This window comes from Oncorhynchus mykiss, chromosome 23 (genome assembly GCF_057628025.1).
Source record: "Oncorhynchus mykiss isolate SJ-2025 chromosome 23, ASM5762802v1, whole genome shotgun sequence".
NCBI classification, from domain to species: Eukaryota; Metazoa; Chordata; class Actinopteri; order Salmoniformes; family Salmonidae; genus Oncorhynchus; species Oncorhynchus mykiss.
Window position 1 is genome coordinate 53,488,017 of NC_143044.1, and position 13,677 is coordinate 53,501,693.

Sequence of the window (13,677 nt, forward strand, 5' to 3'; positions counted from 1 at the left end):
CAGCAGAGTATCTGTTATATCTGTCTGATAGAGGATCAGCAGAGTATCTGTTATATCTGTCTGATAGATGTTCAGCAGAGTATCTGTTATATCTGTCTGATAGATGTTCAGCAGAGTATCTGTTATATCTGTCTGATCAGCAGAGTATCTGTTATATCTGTCTGATAGATGATCAGCAGAGTATCTGTTATATCTGTCTGATAGATGATCAGCAGAGTATCTGTTATATCTGTCTGATAGATGATCAGCAGAGTATCTGTTATATCTGTCTGATAGAGGATCAGCAGAGTATCTGTTATATCTGTCTGATAGAGGATCAGCAGAGTATCTGTTATATCTGTCTGATAGAGGATCAGCAGAGTATCTGTTATATCTGTCTGATAGAGGATCAGCAGAGTATCTGTTATATCTGTCTGATAGAGGATCAGCAGAGTATCTGTTATATCTGTCTGATAGAGGATCAGCAGAGTATCTGTTATATCTGTCTGATAGATGATCAGCAGAGTATCTGTTATATCTGTCTGTTCAGCAGAGTATCTGTTATATCTGTCTGATCAGCAGAGGATCTGTTATATCTGTCTGATCAGCAGAGTATCTGTTATATCTGTCTGATAGATGATCAGCAGAGTATCTGTTATATCTGTCTGATCAGCAGAGTATCTGTTATATCTGTCTGATCAGCAGAGTATCTGTTATATCTGTCTGATAGATGATCAGCAGAGGATCTGTTATATCTGTCTGATAGATGATCAGCAGAGTATCTGTTATATCTGTCTGATAGAGGATCAGCAGAGTATCTGTTATATCTGTCTGATAGATGATCAGCAGAGTATCTGTTATATCTGTCTGTTCAGCAGAGTATCTGTTATATCTGTCTGATCAGCAGAGTATCTGTTATATCTGTCTGATAGATGATCAGCAGAGGATCTGTTATATCTGTCTGATAGAGGATCAGCAGAGTATCTGTTATATCTGTCTGATAGATGATCAGCAGAGTATCTGTTATATCTGTCTGTTCAGCAGAGTATCTGTTATATCTGTCTGATAGAGGATCAGCAGAGTATCTGTTATATCTGTCTGATAGATGATCAGCAGAGTATCTGTTATATCTGTCTGATCAGCAGAGTATCTGTTATATCTGTCTGATAGAGGATCAGCAGAGTATCTGTTATATCTGTCTGATAATGTTCAGCAGAGTATCTGTTATATCTGTCTGATAGATCAACGTAAAGACCATGATGATCCAGTCTCATCCAGAGCAGAAAGGACTGAGAAACAGGGATGCAGGATATCTCAATGTGTCCCCTGCAGGCAACGATTTGCACACGGCACACACACAGAACCAGGAAGTTTCGTATTACTCTTGTGGAGGCCACTCCTCTTCCTCTGCACAAACAAGGAAATCGAAAGTTATCTCTGATACTCCTCTGCGCCGTTTGTTAGTGAGTGTCAAAATGGCAGAGGCATTTTTTGAAGATCGGGATTCATTTAGCTGTTCAATCTGCTTGGATATACTGAAGGATCCGGTGACTACTTCCTGTGGACACAACTACTGTATGGGCTGTATTGAGGGCTGCTGGGATCAGGACGATCTGAAAGGTGTTTACAGCTGCCCAGAGTGCCGACAGACCTTCGTCCAAAGGCCTGTTCTGAACAGAAACACGTTGCTGGCTAAAGTGGTGGAGAAACTGAAACATACTGCTCTTCATGCTGCTCCTCCTGCTGCTCCTCATGCTGATCCTCCTGCTGCTCCTCATGCTGCTCCTCCTGCTGCTCCTCCTGCTCACTGTTATGCTGGACCTGGAGATGTGGAGTGTGATTTCTGCACTGGGAGAAAACACAAAGCCCTCATGTCCTGTCTGGCGTGTCTGGTCTCTTACTGTGAGACTCACCTCCAGCCTCACTATAATTTCCCTGCCTTAAAGAAGCACATGCTGGTCAAAGCCTCCACACAACTACAGGAGAAGATCTGTTCTCAACATGACAAACTGCTGGAGGTTTACTGTCGTACCGATCAGCAGTGTATCTGTTATCTATGTACCATGGATGAACATAAAGGCCATGATACAGTCTCAGCTGCAGCAGAGAGGACTGAGAAACAGAAGCAGGTGGGGGAGAAACAACAGAAATCCCAGCAGAGAATCCAGGAGAGAGAGAAGGAGATGCAGGAGCTGAGACAGGCTGTGGACTCTCTGAAGCTCTCTGCACAGGCAGCCGTGGACGACAGCGAGAGGATCTTTGCTGAGCTTATCCGCACCATGGAGACAAGGTGCTCTGAGGTGAAGGAGCTGATCAGAGACCAGGAGAAGGCTGAAGTGAGTCAGTCTGAAGGCCTCCTGGAGCGACTGGAGCAGGAGGTGGCTGAGCTGAGGAGGAGAGATTCTGAGCTGGAGAAGTTCTCTCACACAGAGGACAACATCCACTTCCTCCAGAGGTTTAAAGACCACAGTGCCCCCCCTGTTTCTGAAGAGATGCCTGCCGTCATCCTTAACCAAAGTCGTGATTTTAAGACGGTGATGACCTCTGACCTCCAGGAAAAGCTGATGCTCTGCTGTAAGGAGGGAGTAGTGGAGATATCAGCAGCAGTGAAAGCTGTCCACATACTGCAGTCAGCAGAGCCAAGCACCCAAGCAGCAGCATCTGTCGCACAATATCACAGGAAGTATTATCAAAAATACTCTTTCAAGGATATATGTGTTCATTGTCGCAAGATAAAAATGTGTCATGGCCCCATGGGTAAATGTTTATAGTTTAATTAAGGAGTGATAATCCTCATCTTGTAGATAAACTATGTGCCCTTAAAAGGAGCAGGAGAGAGTGTGTGTGTTTGTTGTGTGTCACAGTTCAACTTTTACTTTTACTTCACTACATTCCTAGATAAGTTAACGTACTGTTTACTCCACTGACACCCAAAATTACTAGTTTTAGAATGCTTAGCAGGACCGGAACATTATCCAATTCACGCCCTTATCAAGAGAACATCCCTGGTCATCCCTACTGCCTCTGATCTGGTGGACTCACTAAACAGAGTACATCCCTGGTCATCCCTACTGCCTCTGATCTGATGGACTCACTAAACAGAGAACATCCCTGGTCACCCCTACTGCCTCTGATCTGGCGGACTCAATAAACAGAGAACATCCCTGGTCATCTCTGCTGCCTCTGATCTGGTGGACTCACTAAACAGAGAACATCCCTGGTCATCCCTACTGCCTCTGATCTGGCAGACTGACTAAACAGAGAACATCCCTGGTCATCCCTACTGCCTCTGATCTGGCGGACTCAATAAACACAAATGCTTCATTTGTAAATTATGTCTGAGTGTTGGAGTGTGACCCTGGCTATCTGTAAATAAAAATAAATAACATAAAAAATGGTGCCGTCTGGTTTGCTTTAAATAAGTAATTTGAAATTATTTATACTTTTTTGATACTTAAGTATATTTAAAACCAAAGTACTATTTTACTGGATGACATTTACTTCAGTCATTTCCTATTAAGGATCTTTACTTTTACTCAAATATTGTAAAGGTTTTCCTCCTCCTCTTCTGATGAGCTGTAGGCAAAGGACGGAGAGACAGCCTGGTGCGGAGGGCTGCCACCGGGGGGCTGCCACTGGAGGGCTGCCACTGGAGGGCTGCCACCGGAGGGCTGCCACCGGGGGGCTGCCACCGGGGGGCTGCCACCGGAGGGCTGGTGCGTGGAGGTGGCACGTGCAGGCGCACTGGAGCTCTTGAGCACCGAGCCTGCCCAACCTCACCTGGTTGAATGCCAGTGCGCCATGCCAGTGCGCCATGCCAGTGCGGCGAGGTGGAATAGCCCGCACTGGGCTGTGCTGGCGAACCGGGAACACCATGCGTAAGGCTTCATGGCACCTGGCTCGATGCCCACTCTAGCACGGCCGATACGAGGAGCTGGAATGTACCGCACCGGGCTATGCACACGCACTGGGGAGACTGTGCGCTCCACCGCATAACACGGTGCCTGCCCGGTCCCTCTCTCCCCCGGTAAGCACAGGAAGTTGGCACAGGTCTCCTACCTGGCTTCACCACACTCCCTGTGTGCCCCCGCCCAAGAAATATTTGGGGCTGTCTCTCGGGCTTCCAGCCGCTCTGCCGTGCTAGCTCCTCATAATGGCGCCTCTCTGCCGTGCCAGCTCCTCATAATGGCGCCTCTCTGCCGTGCCAGCTCCTCATAATGGCGCCTCTCTGCCGTGCCAGCTCCTCATAATGGCGCCTCTCTGCCGTGCCAGCTCCTCATAATGGCGCCTCTCTGCCGTGCTAGCTCCTCATAATGGCGCCTCTCTGCTTTCGCTGCCTCCAGCTCCGCTTTGGGACGGCGATATTCCCCTGGCTGAGTCCAGGGTCCTTTGCCGTCCAGAATCTCCTCCCAAGTCCATCTCTCCAGGTATCGCTGCCTCTCCTGCTGCTGCTGTCTGTTACCACGCCGCTTGGTCCTTGGTTGGTGGGTGTTTCTGTGAAGGTTTTCTTCCTCCTCTTCTGAGGAGGAGTAGCGAGAAGGATCGGAGGACCAATGCGCAGCGTTTTAAGTGACCATATCGTTTATTTTAAAAAACATAAACTGAACACTAAGAATTCAAAACAATAAACGTGAACAAACCGAAACCGTACCGTACGGAAACAAACACCCACAAAACAACAGTGAAACCAAGGCTACCTAAGTATGATTCTCAATCAAAGACAACTAATGACACCTGCCTCTGATTGAGAACCATACTAGGCCAAACACAGAAATAGAAACACAAAACATAGACTGCCCACCCCAACTCACGCTCTGACCATACTAAATAAAGACAAAACAAAGGAAAATAACGGTCAGAACGTGACAAATATGACAATTGGGTACTTTTTCCACCACAGGTTAAAGCACTAAATAGTGTTGTGTTTTCGCTGACCAACTGCTTGGGCAGGCCTTATTTCCACTGACCAGTGCTTATCTTTATGTTCCCAGGACTCTGCACACACACTGCCCTGTTCCTGCCACGGCTCAGGCCATTAACAGTGTAGGTTTACCGGATCACTGGCTCTGCATTACCTTGTGACTGCAGTATAACTGCCTTCAGCCTGCGGAGATTCTCAAAGACCTTGAGTCGTCAGAGTGGAAATAGATTTCTGCAGAATGTTGACTGTGGACATGGACTGTGTTTAGAAGGACTCAATTGTGTGCAGCTCTCTAAGGTACTGCATCTCAGTGCAAGAGGCGTCGCTACAGTCCCCGGTTCGAATCCGTGATTTGGAGTCGCACAATTGGCCCAGCGTCATCCGTGTTTGGCTGGGGTAGACCGTCAGTGTAAATAAGACTTTGTTCTTAACTGACTTGCCTAGTTACATAAAGGTTAAATAAAAACAAATAAAAACATCTCAAAGACTGTTGAACGGTTTCTACTGTAGAGGATAATGGTGTTGTTGAGTACAAACCGGCAAGTAACGAAGCAAACACTTTAGAAAAAATTTAAAATAGGGCCCCTACGTAACCACCAGGGAAGACCAACAGATGTCCCAGAAAACCACTAATGTGAAGGAAAGAGTTGGAGAATGAAAGACCAACAGATGTCCCAGAAAACCACTAATGTGAAGGAAAGAGTTGGAGAATGAAAGACCAACAGATGTCCCAGAAAACCACTAATGTGAAGGAAAGAGTTGGAGAATGAAAGACCAACAGATGTCCCAGAAAACCACTAATGTGAAGGAAAGAGTTGGAGAATGAAAGACCAACAGATGTCCCAGAAAACCACTAATGTGAAGGAAAGAGTTGGAGAATGGAAGAGCAACAGATGTCCCAGAAAACCACTAATGTGAAGGAAAGAGTTGGAGAATGGAAGAGCAACAGATGTCCCAGAAAACCACTAATGTGAAGGAAAGAGTTGGAGAATGGAAGAGCAACAGATGTCCCAGAAAACCACTAATGTGAAGGAAAGAGTTGGAGAATGAAAGACCAACAGATGTCCCAGAAAACCACTAATGTGAAGGAAAGAGTTGGAGAATGGAAGAGCAACAGATGTCCCAGAAAACCACTAATGTGAAGGAAAGAGTTGGAGAATGAAAGACCAACAGATGTCCCAGAAAACCACTAATGTGAAGGAAAGAGTTGGAGAATGAAAGACCAACAGATGTCCCAGAAAACCACTAATGTGAAGGAAAGAGTTGGAGAATGAAAGAGCAGTACAGATGCTGTATGCTGTACTTTATTGTAATAAGAGTGAACCTCTGGGTTCAATGAAAGGTGTGTTGTCGACAAGCACACTGAAAATGTGCCTTTTAAAAGGCAATTTCCCTGACGTTCACAGAGATCGCAAACACTACGGATGTTGGCTCAAGGGTAAATTACCTTAAAGTCTAAATTCCCATAGTAGTCCTGTAAAACGGTTAAACACAGACAAGAGGCTTGAGCTAATTTCATATTGCACTTTATTCAGCTCGAGAACAGCTGCAGCTGGGACTCCCTTTCAGTCTCAGGACAACACTCGTACTGCTTTCAGACTCCCGTTCTGTAGGCCCCTCAGACGCTGAGTTGTCATTCAACCGTCTGATAGCAGGGACTTGATTCAATCCGTTGTGCTGAAGATCTGCGCTACAGCGCAATAGAAATGTAAAGGCAACGTTAGCGGGTTTAGCGGAGACCGCATTCACCGTTTCCTCATTTAAATCGCGCTATAACGCTGAACTTCTGTGATATGAGATGAATCCAGCCCTAGGTCTGTGTGTCATCAACTCTCCTACAGTAGGTCTCTGTGTGTCATCAACTCTCCTACAGTAGGGCTCTGTGTGTCATCAACTCTCCTACAGTAGGGCTCTGTGTGTCATCAACTCTCCTACAGTAGGGCTCTGTGTGTCATCAACTCTCCTACAGTAGGTCTCTGTGTGTCATCAACTCTCCTACAGTAGGGCTCTGTGTGTCATCAACTCTCCTACAGTAGGTCTCTGTGTGTCATCAACTCTCCTACAGTAGGGCTCTGTGTGTCATCAACTCTCCTACAGTAGGTCTCTGTGTGTCATCAACTCTCCTACAGTAGGTCTCTGTGTGTCATCAACTCTCCTACAGTAGGGCTCTGTGTGTCATCAACTCTCCTACAGTAGGGCTCTGTGTGTCATCAACTCTCCTACAGTAGGGCTCTGTGTGTCATCAACTCTCCTACAGTAGGTCTCTGTGTGTCATCAACTCTCCTAGGATGGAGAGAGGGATGGAGAGAGGGATAGAGAGAGGGATGGAGAGAGGGATGGAGAGAGGGATGGAGAGAGGGATGGAGAGAGGGGTAGATAGAGGGAGGGATAGAGAGGGATGGAGAGAGGGATAGAGAGGGATAGAGAGGGATGGAGAGAGGGATATAGAGAGGGAATGGAGAGAGGGATAGAGAGAGGGATAGATAGAGGGATGGAGAGACAGTAAGGTACAAGTGGAATAAGATTACAGTGAAATAATAATTTTGATGTAAAAAAAAAAAACTTTTTAAAAAGACAAACTCCTTCAAAATATTTTCTGATAAAAATAACAATGACAAGTATTTCATAATATTGTTGACTGGTATTCCTTCGATATTGTTGTGGACATTATATAATATTGTTGACTGGTATTCCTTCGATATTGTTGTGGACATTATATAATATTGTTGACTGGTATTCCTTCGATATTGTTGTGGACATTATATAATATTGTTGACTGGTATTCCTTCGATATTGTTGTGGACATTATATAATATTGTTGACTGGTATTCCTTCGATATTGTTGTGGACATTATATAATATTGTTGACTGGTATTCCTTCGATATTGTTGTGGACATTATATAATATTGTTGACTGGTATTCCTTCGATATTGTTGTGGACATTATATAATAATGTTGACTGGTATTCCTTCGATATTGTTGTGGACATTATATAATAATGTTGACTGGTATTCCTTCGATATTGTTGTGGACATTATATAATAATGTTGACTGGTATTCCTTCGATATTGTTGTGGACATTATATAATATTGTTGACTGGTATTCCTTCGATATTGTTGTGGACATTATATAATATTGTTGACTGGTATTCCTTCGATATTGTTGTGGACATTATATAATATTGTTGACTGGTATTCCTTCGATATTGTTGTGGACATTATATAATATTGTTGACTGGTATTCCTTCGATATTGTTGTGGACATTATATAATATTGTTGACTGGTATTCCTTCGATATTGTTGTGGACATTATATAATATTGTTGACTGGTATTCCTTCGATATTGTTGTGGACATTATATAATATTGAATTGTCAATTAGGGCCGGGATGCAATCCGATCCCACTTTGTCTGTAATGCATGTTTTAAAGGCAATGTTCCCACGTTCATGGCCACTAAATCCACGGTAAACACTGTATCTGTCGGCTCAATCAGGAGTTACCTTTAAATGGGTCTCTGTCGGCTCAATCAGGAGTTACCTTTAAATGGGTATCTGTCGGCTCAATCAGGAGTTACCTTTAAATGGGTCTCTGTCGGCTCAATCAGGAGTTACCTTTAAATGGGTCTCTGTCGGCTCAATCAGGAGTTACCTTTAAATGGGTCTCTGTCGGCTCAATCAGGAGTTACCTTTAAATGGGTCTCTGTCGGCTCAATCAGGAGTTACCTTTAAATGGGTCTCTGTCGGCTCAATCAGGAGTTACCTTTAAATGGGTCTCTGTCGGCTCAATCAGGAGTTACCTTTAAATGGGTCTCTGTCGGCTCAATCAGGAGTTACCTTTAAATGGGTCTCTGTCGGCTCAATCAGGAGTTACCTTTAAATGGGTCTCTGTCGGCTCAATCAGGAGTTATCTTTAAATGGTGCAATGTAGATATTGAATCCCAGTCTAAGACTGTACTGACATGTACAGTAGATATTGAATCCCAGTCTAAGACTGTATTGACATGTACAGTAGATATTGAATCCCAGTCTAAGACCGTACTGACATGTACAGTAGATATTGAATCCCAGTCTAAGACTGTACTAACATGTACAGTAGATATTGAATCCCAGTCTAAGACTGTACTGACATGTACAGTAGATATTGAATCCCAGTCTAAGACTGTACTGACATGTACAGTAGATATTGAATCCCAGTCTAAGACCGTACTGACATGTACAGTAGATATTGAATCCCAGTCTAAGACTGTACTAACATGTACAGTAGATATTGAATCCCAGTCTAAGACTGTACTGACATGTACAGTAGATACTGAATCCCAGTCTAAGACTGTACTGACATGTACAGTAGATACATAATCCCAGTCTAAGACTGTACTGACATGTACAGTAGATATTGAATCCCAGTCTAAGACTGTATTGACATGTACAGTAGATATTGAATCCCAGTCTAAGACCGTACTGACATGTACAGTAGATATTGAATCCCAGTCTAAGACTGTATTGACATGTACAGTAGATATTGAATCCCAGTCTAAGACTGTACTGACATGTACAGTAGATACATAATCCCAGTCTAAGACTGTACTGACATGTACAGTAGATATTGAATCCCAGTCTAAGACTGTACTGACATGTACAGTAGATATTGAATCCCAGTCTAAGACTGTACTGACATGTACAGTAGATATTGAATCCCAGTCTAAGACTGTACTGACATGTACAGTAGATACATAATCCCAGTCTAAGACTGTACTGACATGTACAGTAGATATTGAATCCCAGTCTAAGACTGTACTGACATGTACAGTAGATATTGAATCTCCCATTGACATCACATCCATATGACTTCTATCACGATTCTCATCCAGTAAGGGAATCTAATGGGCAGGGAGCTGAAATACTACAAGTATAGTATAGCATGGATATCACATCACAATCTGTTGGGTATGACACCCCTCTCTAAGGAGTTTATTTAAAGGAGTCTGGATCAAGTCTGGCTCGGTCACATGATTGGGGTGAATGTGTCTGGTCACATGGTTGGGGTTGATGTGTTTGGCTTGGTCACATGATGGTGGTGGATGTGTCTGTGGTGCTGGAGGACTAGTTAAAGGCTTCAGTGGTCCAAGATGCGAAGGTTGCCCGACACAATCTTGTTCTCCAGTATCGTTCCAGCCGGGATGTCGATACGATCTCCGTGATTGGCTATGATGATGACCGTTCCCTACAGGGAGGAGAGGAGGGGCGTAAAGGGGTTAAAAAGGCAGGTTCAGGTTCAGTTTATTTGCTTATTAATTAAAAAAAAACTTTATTTTAGATTTTCAGATATAGCAACAAAAACAGTACAACCCCTCATTCTCCCTCCCTCCCTCCCTCCCTCCCTCATCTCCACCCACTCCTCCCTCCCTCATCTCCACCCACTCCTCCCTCCCTCCCCTCCCCTCCATCCCTCCCTCCCCTCCTCCCTCCACCCACCCACCCACCCCTCCCTCCACCCACCCCTCCCTCCCTCCCCTCCCTCCACCCATCTCTCCCCTCCACCCACCCCTCCCTCCCCTCCACCCACCCCTCCCTCCCCTCCACCCATCCCTCCCTCCCCCCACCCCTCCCTCCACCCATCCCTCCCTCCCTCCCCTCCCTCCACCCCTCCCCCACCCTCCCTACACCCACCCCTCCCTCCCTCCACCCCTCCCCCTCCCACTGTAAATAGAGAGATAGTACTGTACTGTAGTCTGTACTGTAGTCTCTAGTACTGTAAATAGATATTCCCACCCAACCTGGTCGAATGCCTTCTCAGCATCAAGAGAGCTGACGACCTCTGGCTGTAGAGTTGAGTGGGCAGCATAGAGAACATTACATAGCCGGTTCATACTACAGAAAGACTGTCCACCTGAGATAAATCCGGTTTGGTCACAGTTAATTATATTAGGCATTAGTCCCTAAACGGCGCGAGACGACCTTAGTGAGAATGTTATAATCACAGCACAAAAGGCTTACAGGGCGGTATGAGCCACAGTCTAGGGGATTCTTGTCTTTTTTAAGCAAAACCCAAATAGTCGCCTGGGTGTCTGTGGCAGTTTCTGACTAGAAAGGATTTCAATGTACATTGAGCTGAGGATTGGGGATAATTTAGAGGAGAAGGCTTTATAAAATTCAACAGGGAAGCCATCAGGCCCAGGGGCTTTACCACTCTGCATGGACTGGATTGCCAGAGTAGCTTCATCATCACTTACTGAGGCATCCATGTTGGTTTGTTCATCTGAATTGAGACAGGGGATGTCCAGATTGTCTAGAAATGCAGGCACACGAGATGTGTCAGGAAGAGCAGAATTGCTTAAATTGATTTTTGATTTCTTTGGGATTGGTGGAAGTTAGATCAGCTGTTAACACAGATTTCAGGTATGGTGCTGCTAGCAGCGGATTGTCGAAGCTGGTGAGATAACAACTTGTTCAGAGTGTTCAGAGAATCTTTACCTCGACTTAAACAGAAGCTGCTCCGTTTGTTTGGTGGAAAGATTGTCAAATTCTGATTGGTGTAGCAGTCTCTCTTTTGTAGAGTTCAGGAATCGGAGACGAGGCATATCTGTTGTCCACATCTAGAATGAGTTGTTGTAGCGTCGCTAAGCGTTTGCTGTTCGTTGTCATATGCTGTGTATGAAATAATGTAGCCCCTTAGATAAGGTTTTAACATCTCACACACAGTAGAATGAGACATGTCAGGGGTGACGTTGATCTGGAAAAAGACATCAATGTGAGTTTATATGTATTTTTTAACTACAGGATAGTAGTAGTGGGTCAAGTCGTCTCGTGAGTAGTGACACAGTACTGTCCGGAGAGTGGATATCTAGCTGGACAAGTCTACGGTCTGAGATAGGACAGGTCTACGGTCTGAGATAGGACAGGTCTATGGTCTGAGATAGGACAGGTCTATGGTCTGAGATAGGACAGGTCTATGGTCTGAGATAGGACAGGTCTATGGTCTGAGATAGGACAGGTCTACGGTCTGAGATAGGACAGGTCTATGGTCTGAGACAAGGATGTTGTGATATTGGCTATTAGTTACAAAAGGAAGAATTCTATTGTCCAGAAGGAAAAAGTCAATCCTACAGTATGAGCGGTAGACTGGAGGAAACAAGTCAATCCTACAGTATGAGCGGTAGACTGCAGGAAACAAGTCAATCCTACAGTATGAGCGGTGAACTGGAGGAAACAAGTCAATCCTACAGTATGAGCGGTGAACTGGAGGAAACAAGTCAATCCTACAGTATGAGCGGTGAACTGGAGGAAACAAGTCAATCCTACAGTATGAGCGGTGAACTGGAGGAAACAAGTCAATCCTACAGTATGAGCGGTGAACTGGAGGAAACAAGTCAATCCTAGAGTTTGAGCGGTGGACTGGAGGAAACAAGTCAATCCTACAGTATGAGCGGTGAACTGGAGGAAACAAGTCAATCCTACAGTATGAGCGGTGAACTGGAGGAAACAAGTCAATCCTAGAGTTTGAGCGGTGGACTGGAGGAAACAAGTCAATCCTACAGTCTATTTAGTGTATGTAAACTTCTGACCCACTGGAATTGTGATACAGTGATTTATAAGTTAAATAATCTGTCTGTAAACAATTGTTGGATAAATTACTTGTGTCATGCACAAAGTAGAGGTCCTAACCGACTTGCCAAAACTATAGTTTGTTAACAAGACATTTGTGGAGTGGTTGAAAAACAAGTTTTAATGACTCCAACCTAAGTGTATGTAAACTTCCAACTTCAACTGTACCATTGTTATTGTAAAGTTCCTTCATTCCATCTGGGCCCATCACAGATATTTATCTGAGATAATAGAGGACTAAGAATATCCCTGACCATGTGACCTAGCCAGAAAAACCTCAGGGGCCTGTGAACTCACCTTGAGAGAAACTTGTTTTCCAAACGTGACGTCACCGGACACAGTCAGGTGATCCAGCTCCAGCATATCAGGGATGCTCTCGAACCGCGTCTGGTATTCCTGGACCTTAGCACAGACAGACAGACAGACGGGTATGTCATGCTGAGTTTAGAGCAGTAACACATACTTTGAGGAGAGGGAGGGAAAGAGAGAGCTCTATCTTGGTATGTTTTTTCCCACTGGATGACCTATATAAACATAGGGTGAATGTATGGTAGTACAACAATAGAGCATCAGCTCAACACCAACAGAACATGTATGCAGAGTTTTTAACCTTTATTTAACCAGGCAAGTCAGTTAATTAAGAACAAATTATTATTTACAATGACAGCCTACCAAAAGGCAAAAGAACTCCTGCGGGGACGGGGGATCAATTTTTAAAATATATATAAATAAATAACTTAGAAATATAGGACAAAACACACATCACGACAAGAGAGACAACACAACACTACATAAAGAGAGACCTAAAGACAACAACATAGCAAGGCTGCAACACACGACAATACAGCATGGTAGCAACACAACATGACAACAACATGGTAGCAAAACAACGTGGTAGCTTACATTGTACAACAGCTGTAGAAACAAACACTGTAAAAGTGTGAACAATTTATGAGTATTATTTCCTGATAGTTGCTGGTAGAGAATAATCTACACAGGCCCTTCTAATCAGCAGGTCTTGCATGGGTGGAGTTTTGGCTTGCCTGGTGACATCACCAGTCTGTATTTTAGTTAAATAGACCAATGAGAAAAACAGTTCCAAACCTCTCTGCCAATAACAGCTAGTTTTCCGTTTTCAGAGATCACTCCCAGACAGTCCAAGCAAAATTCTTG

The 13,677-nt window shown here is 44.4% G+C and overlaps 2 protein-coding genes across 4 annotated transcripts in view; one reads left to right on the top strand and one right to left on the bottom strand.

Annotated features, from left to right (window-relative positions):
* Positions 1-1,307: 1,307 nt before the first annotated feature.
* On the top strand, positions 1,308-3,374 carry LOC110531772 (E3 ubiquitin-protein ligase TRIM47). Its single transcript, XM_021615179.3, has one exon. It carries the CDS (start codon positions 1,455-1,457, stop codon positions 2,748-2,750), a length of 1,296 nt encoding a protein of 431 aa, XP_021470854.3. The 5' UTR covers positions 1,308-1,454; the 3' UTR covers positions 2,751-3,374.
* A 6,468-nt stretch (positions 3,375-9,842) lies between these two features.
* The window catches only part of ugp2b (UDP-glucose pyrophosphorylase 2b), a 59,957-nt gene continuing 56,122 nt past the window's right edge, over positions 9,843-13,677 (bottom strand). For all 3 annotated transcript variants that reach the window (XM_090217681.1, XM_090217680.1, XM_090217682.1), the window contains exons 10-11: positions 12,802-12,906; positions 9,843-10,123 (exon numbers count right to left, since the gene is read on the bottom strand). In XM_090217681.1, coding sequence (XP_090073807.1) covers positions 10,016-10,123; positions 12,802-12,906 — 213 coding nt within the window. In that variant the 3' untranslated portion in view covers positions 9,843-10,015. The remainder of the gene's footprint in view (positions 10,124-12,801; positions 12,907-13,677) is intronic.